The sequence below is a fragment of the Nicotiana tabacum genome, chromosome 2, assembly GCF_000715075.1.
Source record: "Nicotiana tabacum cultivar K326 chromosome 2, ASM71507v2, whole genome shotgun sequence".
NCBI classification, from domain to species: domain Eukaryota; kingdom Viridiplantae; phylum Streptophyta; class Magnoliopsida; order Solanales; family Solanaceae; genus Nicotiana; species Nicotiana tabacum.
The window spans coordinates 36778863-36793197 of record NC_134081.1 but is presented as its reverse complement, the minus strand read 5'-3'; the positions used below and the strand labels follow the sequence as shown (position 1 = coordinate 36793197).

General features: G+C 39.3%; 2 protein-coding genes across 2 annotated transcripts; both read left to right on the top strand.

Annotated features, from left to right (window-relative positions):
* The first annotated feature begins 5925 nt into the window (after window positions 1-5925).
* Window positions 5926-6566, top strand: LOC142166457 (uncharacterized). The gene is made up of 2 exons (XM_075225841.1): window positions 5926-6266; window positions 6398-6566. Exons 1-2 carry the CDS (start codon window positions 5926-5928, stop codon window positions 6564-6566), a joined length of 510 nt encoding a protein of 169 aa, XP_075081942.1.
* A 618-nt stretch (window positions 6567-7184) lies between these two features.
* Window positions 7185-7499, top strand: LOC142166455 (secreted RxLR effector protein 78-like). The gene has a single exon (XM_075225837.1). It carries the CDS (start codon window positions 7185-7187, stop codon window positions 7497-7499), a length of 315 nt encoding a protein of 104 aa, XP_075081938.1.
* The last annotated feature ends 6836 nt before the right edge of the window (window positions 7500-14335 follow it).

Here is a 14335-nt window from a genome sequence, read left to right as displayed (position 1 = left end):
GTGGAGGGGGGCTGCCCTTCGTGAACACGGACAGTATATCGCGAACACATAGTTTTGTGAACCTGGGGGAGAGGAACTGACCAATACTCTTCGCAAATGCATCTCAAGGCTCGCGAACGCGTAGGCTTGTAGGTGTAAGCCTTCACAAACGCGAAGGGTATTTCGCAAATGTGTAGGCTATTTGAGCCGCTGCTTCGCGATCGCGTCAGGCCCTTCGCGAATGCGAAGAAGGCCTGACGCCCAGTGATTAAAAACAGACCAAGTATGAGATTCTTTAATTTATTCATAAACTCTCCATTAGAGCTCGGCCTAGAGGCGATGTTTAAGAGAAAACTCAACATCAATTCATAGGTTTGTACATTTTAACTCATTTTATTCTATTTCTGACATCACCCATTAATTTATATCCTTAATATTTATTCTTCCATGGTAGAAAACTAGGTATTTAGGAAGAATTGAGGGTTTTTGCTAATTAGGGATTTAGACCTCAAATTAAGGTCGGATTCTGAAACTAATGACATAATCGGGCTTGGGGCGAATGGAAAAATGGACTTTGGCCCAAACCTCAGGTTTTGACCAAGCATGCCCGGGGTCAATTTTTGATTTTTTGGGGAAAAGTGTGGAAATTCTAAATTTATGCATTGTAATTGATTCCTTTAGCAATATTTGACATTATTGAGTCAATTGTGATTAGATATGAGTGGTTTGGAGACGGATTCTAGGGGAAAGGCTTCGGTAGAGCTTTGAGTCGACTTGTGGAGTGAGGTAAGTGTCGTGGTTAACCTTGACTTGAGGGATTAGGACTTGTTTGCCTATTTGCTACTTGTTTAAATGTTGGATACAACGTATATGTGAGGTGACGAGTACTTATGTGTTGTTATTGGGTTAAATCATGCGGGCGGGACTTGTTTCTTGTAATATATCTTTTTTTTATCCTGATATCCATGCTTAGACTAGTTAATTGATAATTGATCGTTCTTTACATACTTATGAGCTATATGTGATAATTGAGTATTATTTCTGAAGTTGAGCTTGGTATTGTGGAACTATTATTGACGTAAGACTTGATTGCTTATTCCATCTCCCTATTTTTTATATGTTCATTTTACTTGGTAAGACAGAGTGTTAAAGCACGAAGGGTGATTTCTTGCCGTATTTGAGAGTTAAATAAAGAAGGGTGATACCGTGTCGTATTTGAGAGTTAAAGCACGAAGGGTGATGCCGTATCATATCTATTGATTCATAACAAAATTGAGAGTAAAAGCATGAAGGGTGATGTCGTGCCGTATTTATCATTTTATGGTAAGATTGTGAGTAAAAGCACAAAGGGTGATATCGTGCCGTTATTACTGTTTCATAGTGAGACTGAGAGTAAAAGAACGAAGGATGATGCCGTGCAATTTTATTCATTATGCTTGTTCATTTTTGTTGATTGAAGGTTTATTGAATGATTCTTATTCTTATTCCCTGCTGTAGTTACCATATCTTGTACCCTTTTCGCATGTCCCCTCCCAATTGGTCTTGTTAATTCTTTATTTGTTGTTATTTTGTACGTATATTTCTGTATGTACATGTTTAAATACGTGAGTGTCATGTCATAGCCTCATCACTACCTCGTCGAGGTTAGGCTTGACACTTACGGAGTACATTGGGTCGGTTGTACTCATACTACACTCTGCACTTCTTGTGCAGATTTTGGTACTGGTCCAGGTGTCCTTGAGGCATATCAGCTCAGATTGGCATTTGGAGACTCGAGGTAGATCTGTTGGCGTCCGTAGACCTTGAAGTCTAGTCGACCGCATAATTGCTCCCAGACTGGCCCAAAAGCTGCGTCACTATGTGGCCATTATGCGGTCCGAAGAGTGATTCTGCGGTCGCATAATGGACCGCAGAAACACGTAATTCTTCCAAACATTTTCTTTTACGTTCCGATGCATTGTTCAACCTAAAAAGTCCGAACCGTGGTGAGCAAGCTCGCCGTGAAGAATTTTTATAATACACAACACGTAAAACCAATTCGGCACCATGAAATATTATTGACATTATTTTGCAATATTTTACGGGGCCTTACAATAGGTGCAAGATAAATGTTTGGGATTTAACTCTAGATAACTCACTTCTAATGTTCAAGAGAGTCTTTCGAATTCACTTGGTTATTAGTTCAATTGATTAGTAGAAACTCCTCTCTCGATTAAGTCTCAACCTCACAAGATGAACCAACTTTAAGCACGTGAAGATATGCAAGAAATTTGTAGTGGATTGTTATTTAGGAGAACCTCTCTCGATTATCCTCCTAACTAAGTTTAATCAACAATTCAACAAGCCAGTTCCGATTAATAAGAAGAATTAATGGCTTCAACCAACAAAATATAATGCAATAATATCACAAGTTATGCCTCTCTCGATTACATTACCAAGTGAATATACATGCAACAATTAAAACATCCAAAATAATTCAATACATAAGACTAGAATTAATTATCCACACATGATTATTAATACACCAAATCCATCAAACCCTAAAGAGAACTACTCTATGGATATGGAGTAATTCATCATAACAATGTTTAATTTAAAGGAAAATATAAAACAATCCAAACCCTTGTCTTGAGTGAGGATTGCATGATGAAATCCTTGAGCTTTTGCTTCTACACCTCTTCCTTGGCTTACTTAGTTCTAGGATGTGTCAAAAGTCCTTAAAATAATATTTTTACATGTATTTATACTAAGTAGGGTCGGGCCCAGATGAAAACACCTTTTCCTGCACGAATTGGATAATAACTTTGTAAAAATTGCACAGGTGCGCCGCATGGGGTGACACGCCACGCAGGGCAGTTGTGGTAAAGTTCAGAGAGTTAAAATCTGTCAAGCAGCCAGAAAATGTATAGGCGCGTCGTGCCACGCGCCATCCCACGCACCGCAGGTGTGTTATTTTCTTAGAGTCCGGATTTTTCTTGACTTTTTGATATCCAGACGTGGTTCTCGACCCCCGAGCGCGATCCCGGATTAATCCCTTGGGTATTCTGTAATATCTACATAGCTCGGAATCCTTCTACAAGGCATAAAATACATAATTAGTGCAAAACACTAGCGATTAAAGCTCAAACTCAATTAAAGTGCAGTAAATTGAAGTGTAATAAGCGACTAAAACACGTAATTATAGCCTACCATCAATAGAGAGGGAAAAACCTAATAGTATATAATTCTTGATTTAAAAATATTTATGTAAAAATTATAATGAAATAAACTGTAACGATTCAACCTATTATACTAAGTTTTAGCACCCGGTTCCCTAATTTAAAATGTCATGCAGGTTAATTTGGTATTTTATGACTTGCGGTTATGGGATATTTGTATTCCAAAGATTCAAAAAGAACTTCGAACACTATCTTGCTATTTGGAATGTTAAATGCAAAATTAGTAACCTAGCTCTCGATTTTACTATATGTGCTTTGATTCATGATTTGAAGCATCTATTAAATTAATATGATGTATGTAAACTTGTACATATGTTTAGATAAGAATCCGAGGGGATCGGGAGAATTTAAGTGTATTTGTATGAAAGTTGAAAACTTTGTGTCACGACCCAAAATTCAACCATAGTCGTGATGGAACCTAACTCCAACCTTCTAGGGAAGTCAACAATCATAATCAACACAAGAAAGACAAATAAAGGATAATTTGCTACCGAGATGTGGATAAAACATAAGTACTTTTCAAACCGTCAACCAAATACGAAAAATACAATAACAATCTCCCAAAATCTGGCAGTACGAAGTCATGAGCAACTAAATAGAGTAACCCTGATTATAGAAAAATAAAAATACAGTCTGGTTTAAAAAAAATAGAATGGATAAGAAGGGGACTCCATAAGCTGCGAATTAAGCATAACAACTCACCATGAAGTCTCCAATCAGCTGCCAAGCGCCCTCTTGAATGCTGCTAGGTCCGATACTATGATCAGCACAAAAATATACAAAAGTATAGTATCAGTACAACCCCGATGAAGTAGTGGCTAGGTTTAAACAAATATGATATAATTTCGATACTTGATAAGCTCATCACAATATACAATTAATGAGGAAACAACAAGAAATCAAAGATATAAATAGTATAGTATGCAACCAAAAATAACCTATTAAGCATGCTTTTCAAGTAAGTTGATCAAGAACACAAGAAGGCACAATATCAACATATATGGATATGCATGGCTCTACCCGAGTCTACACTGTCAATGCATGATAAATAGTTAAACTTTACATCAAGCGGCACTCTTAGTGCCCAAAACTCCTAGTGTCAAGTATTCACACACGGCTCAAGGTTGAATGGATGATCACGTGATTGTGGAGGGATTGATTTACATCCATGCGCCAAGCATCGTAGCTTCATAATATATCAATATCTCAAAAATCAATCATCAATGCGCACGGAATGTACCATTGTGTAATAGATGGGAATTCTCTCTTTATCTCTCTTCAAGATCTCTTCTCTCTCTTCGCTCTTCCACTAACGGTCACCCTCCACCAACCAATGCTCGCATCACCACCGGCAGCTGCCAAAAATACAGGTAAATAACCCTGCACTCCATATCCTTTGCTCTCTCTGTTCCTCTCTCTCTCTTACCTCCTTTCTTCCACCCTTCTTCCCTGTTTCTCTTTTTCGTCTTCACAACCCCTCTACCCCCCCCCCCAACCCAAAGTCATCCCCGTTTCTTCCTCTCCCTCTCTCTTTTTCCATTTTTCGTCTTCCCCACCCTATCTCTCTTTTTCTTCATCAGGTTTTTCCCACTTCCCTGTCATTTCAAGAAAATTGCCGCCACTTAGATCTAGGTCGAGGAGAATCACTGCTTCTCTCCAGTCCTTGCCCCTAAAGTATGGCAAGTTATCAAATTGTTGGTGAATATTAGAGAAGAGGCGAGTGAGACCCTCGTGCCGATAATGAACAACAAGAAACAACGGCACCGGAGGCGTGTGGGTGTGCGTGGAAGTCCACTATTACTGCAACACCTCGATATCCAAATCGGTGACCCGAGTTCTATTCACCCGCAGTTGGTACCTCCGAATCTCTTGTATCCTTTTGTCTTTCATTGTTGCGAGTTGCATAATTGCTTTAGTTAATAGTTCATATTTGTTTGTTTGTATTTTCGTGCATTTTTCCTAATAGGGTACTTGTCTCCTTGCTTGTAGTATCGATTTGGTGTCATAGTTTAAATTTTTGTACATTGTCTATTAGTTTGTTGTTGCTTTGTTCTTAGTGTGTTCTTGTTTTGTCACATTTCGTTCACCTATTACTTTGTTGTTAAACATTATTATTAATACATTTTGTTCACCTGTTTCTTTGCTTCTATTGTGTTCTTTATTAGTCGTTGTGATCTAATTGTGGTTAATCTATTTAGCTCAATTGTATCTGTTAACAGACCTTTTTAGCACTCTTTAGGGTACTAAGTATCACATAACTTGATGCTACTATCATTCCTAGTTCATTAGCAGTGCCCCTACTTCTGTGGTAGATTCTACTTAGATTGTATTAGATTATAGTGGTTGTAGTGAACGATGGCAGGGTAAGGTCATTTTCTCGGCGGGGTCCTCAGGAGGTAATGGAAAGGGGGTAAGGGTAGTAATGATGCCTCTAGGTTGCGAGTTGGGTCTTGGAATATGGGGACATTGACGGGAAAGTCTATATTGTTAGTGAAGATTCTCCATAAGAGGATGATCAATATATCTTGTCTACAGGAGACTATATTGGTGGGAGATAACGCATGAGATATAGATGGGTTTAAGCTTTGGTACTCTGGACGCATGGGGGGAAGAACGGGGTAGGTATTTTGGTTGACAGGGATCTTCAAGAGCTAATGGTGGAGGTTCGGAGGGTGAACGACAGGTTCATGGGTATTAGGCTAGTTGTTGGGGTGTTTTTACTCTAAACATGATTAGTGCATACGCACCTCAAGTGGGATTGGATGAGGAGGTAAAAATGAGTTTCTGGGAGGATTTTTATGAGTTTGTGTGTGGTATTTCGCACACTGAGAAGCTTTTCGTGGGAAGGGATTTCAATGGCAATATTGGGGCGATGTCAGAGGGCTACGATGACGTGCATGGCAGTTTCTATTTTAGAGTTTATAACGGATGTAGTATGTACCTGCTGGATATCTCTAAGACTTTTGATTTGGTGATAGCTAATTCTAATTTCCCGAAGAAGGAGAAGTACTTGGTCACCTTTCAGAGTTCGGTGTCCAGAAGCCAGATTGACTATCTACTCATCAAGAAGTATGATAAAGGTCTGTGCGCGGACTGTAAGGTCATCTCGAGTGAGAACCTCATGACTCAGCATAGCTTCTAGTCATGGACTTGGAGTTCATGAGGGAGAGATGAAAGAGTGCTATGTTTGTTCTACCTAGGATCAAGTCGGGAGCTTTGACAAAAGACATAGCACGTGAGTTGGGAGATAACTTGCTGACAAAAGACATAGCACTTACTGTAGCCAAGACCGCTGCACTTGAACGCTTGTATGAAGCACTCGACGATAGAGGAGAGAATAAGAAGTTGTACAGGCTAGCTAAGGCGTGAGAAAGGAAGGCCCCTGACCTGGACCAAGTGAAGTGCATCAAGGACGAGGATGGTAGAGTTTTGTTGGATGAGGCACTTATTCGAGAAGATGGCATACTTACTTCTACAAACTCTTGAGTGAAGAGAGGGATATAAACATTGAGTTAGGCGATCTAGAACACTTTGAATATTGTCGGGACTCTGGTTATTTGTAGGCTTATAATAGTCAAGGAGGTTTAGGGGGATATGCGTAAGATGAGTAGAGGGACAGCAACCGGTCCTGACGAGATATCGGTGGAATTGTTGAAGGGCATGGGTAGGGCAGGCTTGGAGTGGCTCACTGGGTTATTTAATGTCATTTTTAATACGAAGAAGATGCCCAAAGAATGGAGATGGAGTACTGGTGGTCCCGCTGTATATGAACGTGGGTGATATCCAAAGTTGCAAGAACATCCGGGGCATCAAGTTACTAAGCCGTACTATGAAAGTCTAGGAGAGGGTGGTGGAGCTGATGTTGAGGATAATTATGGATATTGCTGAAACCAGTTCCAATTTATGCAAGGATGTTAGACTACGAAAGATATTCATCTTATTAGGAGGTTGATGAAGTAGTATAGATAGAGGAAGACAGATTTACATATGGTGTTCATCGGCTTAGAGAAGTCTTACGATAAAGTGTCAATGGAGGTTTTGTGGAGATGTTTGGAGGATATAGATGTTCCTGTTGCTTACATTAGGACTATTAAGGACATTCATGATGAAGCTAAGACTCGAGTGAGGACCGTGGGAGGGGACTCAGTACACTTCCTAGTTATGATGGGGTTGCATCAGGGGTCAGCCCTCAATCCATTTCTATTTTCCTTGGAAGTCGACACGCTGACGCGCCACATACACAGAGAGGTGTTGTGGCGCATGTTATATGCAGTTAAAATTGTTGTGATTGATGAGATGTGAAGCAGTATTAACAAGAGGTTAGAGATTTGGAAGCATACCCTCGAGTCTAAAGGTTTGATGTTGAGCAGGACCAGGATAGAATACTTAGAGTAAAAGTTTAATGGGACGACTCAGGTTGTGGACGAAGAAGTGAGGCTTAATTCTCTTGTCATCCCTAGGAGAGAGAGTTATAAATACCTTGGGTTCAATCATACAAGGAAATGGGGAGATCGACGAGGATGTTTTAAATTGTATTGGGGTGGGATGGATTAAATGGAGGCTCACTTCAGGTATTTTGTGTGATAAGAATGTGCCACCTAAACTTAAAGGTATGTTTTATGAGTGGTGGTCAGACCGAATATGTTATATGGGGCGGAGCTTTGGACATTCAAGAACTCCCATGTCCAAAAGATGAAGGTGGCTGAAATGATTATGTTGAGATGGATGTGCCGGTATACCAGGCTGGATAGAATTAGAAATGATGTTATTTGGGACAAGGTGGGTGTGGCCCCTGTGGGGGAAACATTCGGGAGGCGAGACTTAGATGGTTCCGGCATGTGAAGAGGAGAGGCAAAGATGCATCGGTGAGGAGGTGTGAGAGGTTGGCCCTGTAGGTCCTCGACCGCAGTTTCCCCCTTTTTTTGGGGGGGGGGGGTCAACTAGAGGTAGGCCGAAGAAGTATTGGGGAGAGGTGAGTAGGAAAGATATGGTGTTTCTCCATGCCAGGGTATATGCATATAAATAAAAGATAAGCATATAAAAGATGTACGAAAATAGAATATCATCATGAAGAGATATATGCATTTGTACAAGTATGACTATGGCTACAAAATATAATCCAAAATACCGAATACCCTTCATGTTAAAATATAGTATCAAAAGCCTAGACATAATATCTAGTATGATTAAGGTTGCTCAATTAGCCTTACAAACAAATAAGGTATAGACAAGAAGAAACATATCTCAATCAAGGTATCAAGAAACATAAACTCTACCCCAAACATGGTATAACCTTATATGACCTCGCATATACGTCACCCCCAAACATGCCGTACGTTGAATACATATCTATTTTTATAAAAACATTCCCTCACATCAAGGTTTGCCAAGCTACTTACAACAACAACAACAACAACCCAGTAAAATCCCACTAATGGGGTCTGGGGAGGGTAGTGTGTACGCAGACCTTACCCCTACCCCGAAGGAGTAGAGAGGCTGTTTCCGAAAGACCCTCGGCTCAAAAAAAATAAAAAGACAAAAGGACAAAAAGGGAGACAATATTAGTATCACAACAACAATCATAGGATAAATAGGAACACCATGAAATCCAGAAGAAAGATGCAAAGCAAAGGGAGACAATATTAGTAAATATTAGTATCACCACAACAGTCATAAGAAAAATAGGAACACCATGAAATCTAAAAGAAAGATGTAAAGCAAAAGCGATAGCTAGTAAATAGGACATGCACTGAAAAGCGAAATAGTAAGCCACAACATTCCCACTAGTTACCTTAGACAAAAACCCTACATGGCTAGTCCCACCATGGTATGAAGTAAGGCACGACTCAACTACCTCCTAACCTACAACCCTAATACTCGACCTCTACATCTTCCTATCAAGTGTCATGTCCTCGAAAATCTGGAGCCTCGCCATATCCTGCCTGATCACCTCTCCCCAATACTTCTTAGGCTGCCCTCTACCTCTTCTCGTACCCTCCGTAACTAGTTGCTCACACCTATGTACCGGAATATCTGGGCTTCTCTTCTGAACATGTCCGAACCATCTAAGTCTCGCTTCCCGCATCTTATCATCAATGGGAGTCACATGCACCTTCTCCCGAATATCATCATTCCTAATCTTATCTATCCTAGTGTGCCCGCACATCCACCGCAACATCCTCATTTCTGCTACTTTCATCTTCTGGATATGTGAGTTCTTAACGGGCTAACACTCAGCCCCATACATCATGGCTGGTCTAACCACCGCTTTATAAAACTTACCTTTGAGTATCGGTAGCACTCTCTTGTCACACAGGACTCCAGATGCTAACCTCCACTTCATCCATCCTACCCCAATACGGTGTGTGACATCCTCGTTGATCTCCCCTCCCCCCCGGATAACCGAACCAAGGTACTTGAAGCTGCCTCTACTCGGGATGACCTGCGAATCAAGCCTCACATCCACGCTCACTTTCCCTGGCTCAGCGCTGAACTTACACTCCAGGTATTCCGTCTTCGTCCAGCTCAGCTTGAAACCCTTAGACTCAAAAGTCTGTCATCAAACCTCTAGCCTCTCGTTAACATCGGCTCGCGACTCATCAATCAAAACTATGTCATCGGCGAATAGCATGCACCATGGCACATCCCCTTGAATATGGTGTGTTAACGCGTCCATCACCAGGGCGAATAAGAACGGACTAAGCGCAGAACCTTGGTGTAACCCCATTACAACCGGAAAATACTCAGAGTCACCTCCTACTATCCTAACCCGAGAATAAGCTGGAGTGTAAGTTCAGCGCTAAGATCAAATAAGCTTCAACCATCCAATAAACCCTTCCCTATCCGTGTCCTTTAAACGCTCCAATCTAGAAAAATGATACTTAACGAGATCAAATAAAGTCATAGAAACTGATTCAAAATAATAAAAGATTTAATCTTTAATTAAATATCAAATGTTTTTTAAAAAAAAACCCGATCTACAGAATATCATCAATAATCAATGTCGGTCAAAATGTCCAGGGTACAAAAATTCTCATATTTTCAGAATATTCAACTCTCCAACTCATAAGTAAATGTATGATGAAATATAAGTAAAGGCACTAGATCACAATAATAGAAGTACGGATAAAGTTCAACTCTCCAATTCATAAGTAAATGCATTTCGGTGTTTGATTCTTGGTGATGGATATTATTTTGTTGTTTTGAGCTTATGAGCGAGTTCTTATAAAGTTTATATACTAGTATAGATGTTCAATGTGGGGACTAAGGGATTCGGGTGAGTTTCTGATTGGTTTTGGGAAAATTTAGATTTTGCTGGTTCTTCAGACCTCCAAATTGCGACAGTCTGCTCGCAATTGCGAAAGACCACAATTGCAGTGTCTTGGTCGCATTTGCGATGGGTTCCTGAGAAGGCCAGCTTAGCATTTGCAAAGCAGGTGTTGCAATTGCGACATCCGCAGTAGCAAAGGGGAGTCTACATTTGCAACACTTGATAGCATTTATGAGCTTCATGGTCATAATTGCGATGACTGAAGCTAAGGGAGCCTTTTTTCATTTGCAAGCCACTTCTCACATTTGCGAGGCTGGCAATTTTGAATCTCTGGTCTTTTTTGTGACTTCTACAACTTATTATATTGGGATAATTTCGGGATTTAGACACATTATCTCATATTTTGAACCTTAGACTTAGAGAGGGGCGATTGTTTGAAGAGGATTTTACACAAGGCAAGAGGGTAAGTGATTTCTACGTGATTTTAATATTGTGTCTTGTTTCCCCATAGATTATTACATCTATATTATGGAATTTGGAATAGATGTTTTGAGGTTTTTTACTCTGTTTTTTGAAAAACGAAATTGTGGATTTGAGAGTCGATTTGGACTTGATTTTGGAATCGAATCACATATTTTTAATCGTGGAGTTATGAGTAATCGAGATCTATCCCTTCACTCGGGTTTAGACAGTGTGGGCACGAGGTTGACTTTTGTTAACCTTTTGGGAATTGGGTAAAGATTGGAACTTATTGTTTGGAATTGATTCCTACAGCATTGTTTGATGTTATTGAGTTGTTTTAGCTATATTTGAGCCGGATGGAGGTTATTTTTAGCGGAAAGGATATTCTAGAGTATTTATTTGGGCTTATTAAAGTAAGTATCTTGCCTAACCTTTTGTGGCAGAGTACCCTTTAGTGTTTGGCCTTATTTGTCTATTTGTTTTATGTGTAAAGCGACATGTACGCGAGGGGATGAGTATGTACACAATTTCTATGTATTGTTTATGACCAGACAAGACCTTAGGCTTCTAATATACCTTATTTAGCTTAATCACTTTATGAATACATGAACTTGATTGCCATATTCATGCTTTATATGTTGACTACTCATCCATATTTTATTATTATCATGTCCTTGTGCATCTTGTTGACAATTTTGAGCATATGTCTTTTGATGATAATTTGGCATATTGTATTGTTAGGGTTATAACACATGTGGACATGTTGGAGAGATTGATTGTGTGTTAGCTCGAGGGCTTGTTGTGCAATTGTGATGATATTATTGCACAAGGTATTTGCCGTGCCATTGTGATTATTATTATGCATGAGGTTATTGTCATACAGCGTGTGGATGTGGATCCATCACCCTAGGGTCTCCCTACCATGTTTCTCTCTTAATAGCGTATGCGCGGATTATGGTAGCATCATTGATATGATTGATTATGCACATGTAGCAGTAAAAGGGTGGCATTCTCAATTATGCACATGTGGCGGTATAAGGGTGGCATTCTTGGTTATGCGGACGTGGATTATGCAGGTGGCATTTCACTATTGATGTTCATGTAGCAGTATAAGGGTAGCATTCTTGATCATGCACATGTATTATTTAAGCTTCGTCATGTATTTAAACTAGTTTTTAAGTTGCATTTCACACGCTATAATATGCCTCTGTTTCTACTTGACGATTTGTTTATCAAAATGGATATTTCCTACGTTGAGTTAATATTACATGTTTTAACATGCTCATGACTCGTATAACCTATGAACCTAGAGCTCTAATACCAACTTTTCACGACCTAAATCCCACCATGGGGTCGTGATTGATTCTAAACTCTAAGACTATGTAAGTCAATCAGTTAACAATATTAAATAATCAAAACATGATATCATAAGACAGATTTTAATATAAAAGCATAAATAGAGTTAACACAAGACAAAATGGAAATACTCAATACCTCTCCCCAGAACTAGGTAATAACAAGTCATGAGCTCTAACTGAATACATATGGAATATTCAAAATACAATATTGTTCAAATGTAAAATTTATAATATTAACATAAAGGATGAGACTCCAAGGGAGTGTGATAACATATAGTTCTACCTTGAATCATTACGATCGATGAAAGCTCTCAATCTCGAGATTCGCTGCCTCCAACACCTGGATCTGCAAAAAAATGTACAGAAGTGTAGTATGACTACACCATGATCGTTACCCAATAAGTATTAAGACTAACCTCGGTGAAGTAGTGACGAGGTTCAAGTCATGTGATACTAACTAGTCAAATAACCTGTGCAATATATCAAAAGCTGGCAACAGAATGTATAAAGAAAAGTAATATCAACAATCTCGCTAGAACATGAACAACTCAACATAGAGGTATTCATCTTTGACAACAAATCAATAAATATAAATGAAGGCATGTCAACATTATCTGTTAATTCATTAAAGTACATGGCAGAGGTTTTTACGAAAATAGCATGGATATGAACAAAATATCAACCCCGTTTTATCACATAATATCATCAACAATGTCACCCTTATTTCACCGCATGTGCAAAAACAACAAATGCTTCTCTTTATTTTTCCACATGCGTATATCACCACACTTATTTCGCCACGTGGGAAACCCGAGAATACACCACCCATATTTCGCCCCAGGCGCACAACAATAATCACAATCACACAGCAAAGTCCTCATGCCAACACCTAATCAATCCACTCAACATGTCCACATGTGCCACAATTATCACAAAATAATAATGCCAAAATTTCATCAAAGGTATAAGCTCATATTTTATCAACACGGTGCACAAGGACATGAAAGTAGTAAAATGTGGATGGGTGTTCAACATATAAAGCATTACTGTCATGACCCAAAACTCAACATGTCGTGATGGCGCCTATCACAAAACTAGGCAAGCCGACAATCATAAATAACTATGCTTTTGAATTTGAAAACATGATGGAATAAGTTTAACAGTGAAATTCTCATAAATAACCGATAAAAATACCGCGACTCAATACAAAATTCTTAAAATTCTGGGTGTCACTGAGTACACGAGCTACTAAAATTTCAACACAATCAAGCTACAAATACAACGGTCTAGAAAGATAGAACAATGCTAAATAAACTGAAAAGAAAGAGACTCGGGTCCGAGGTTGCCAAAGAAGCTACCTCAAAAGTCTCCAAGCATATGAGGCTCCAAATCTAGCAACCGCCGTGTCCAAATACACCTGGATCTACACACGAAGTATAGAGTGTACTATGAGTACAACCGACCCAATGTACTCAATAAGTGACACGACTAACCTTGGGCTGAAAGCAATGATGAGCTTATATTGGTACAATCCTAATCTAGATAATATCAGTAGTAACTCAGAGAGAAATCCAATAACCAGTTTGTAGACAGTACAGAAATGTAGACATGCTTTCTACTTTTTAACAGTTTGAGCACAACACGGATAAAATATGCCAAGTATGAATAATATGAGGTATGTCACATCTTGATATCTACATGTCAAGTATGCATGTCAACTGATGCCAATCAGCCCAAAACAATGATAAATGACATAGCAATAAATGATAACAAAGACTGAGGTATGATATGCAAATGATGAATGTGACTGAGTACATAACTACAATTTAATCAAATAACTCAACAACAAAAATGACTTTTGTGGGTCCCAATAGTATCGACAGATAGCCTAAACATAATTTCTAACATGAATCACAACTCAATTTCTCTAACACATGGAGAATACATGACTAATAACAAGATTAGATACCTACACAGTTTCACGGAATCAACCGAGTCACAATTATTACGGTGCACGCCCACCCGTCCGTCACCTAGCATATGCGTCA

What these genes read in the sequence shown, in the direction of transcription:
- LOC142166457 (XM_075225841.1), top strand. Translation starts at nt 5,926, where the DNA reads ATGATTAGTGCATACGCACCTCAAGTGGGATTGGATGAGGAGGTAAAA. An exon ending in GACTATCTACTCATCAAGAA is followed by an intron (nt 6,267 to 6,397) that starts GTATGATAAAGG and finishes TGTTCTACCTAG; the next exon opens with GATCAAGTCGGGAGCTTTGA.
- LOC142166455 (XM_075225837.1), top strand. Translation starts at nt 7,185, where the DNA reads ATGGTGTTCATCGGCTTAGAGAAGTCTTACGATAAAGTGTCAATGGAG.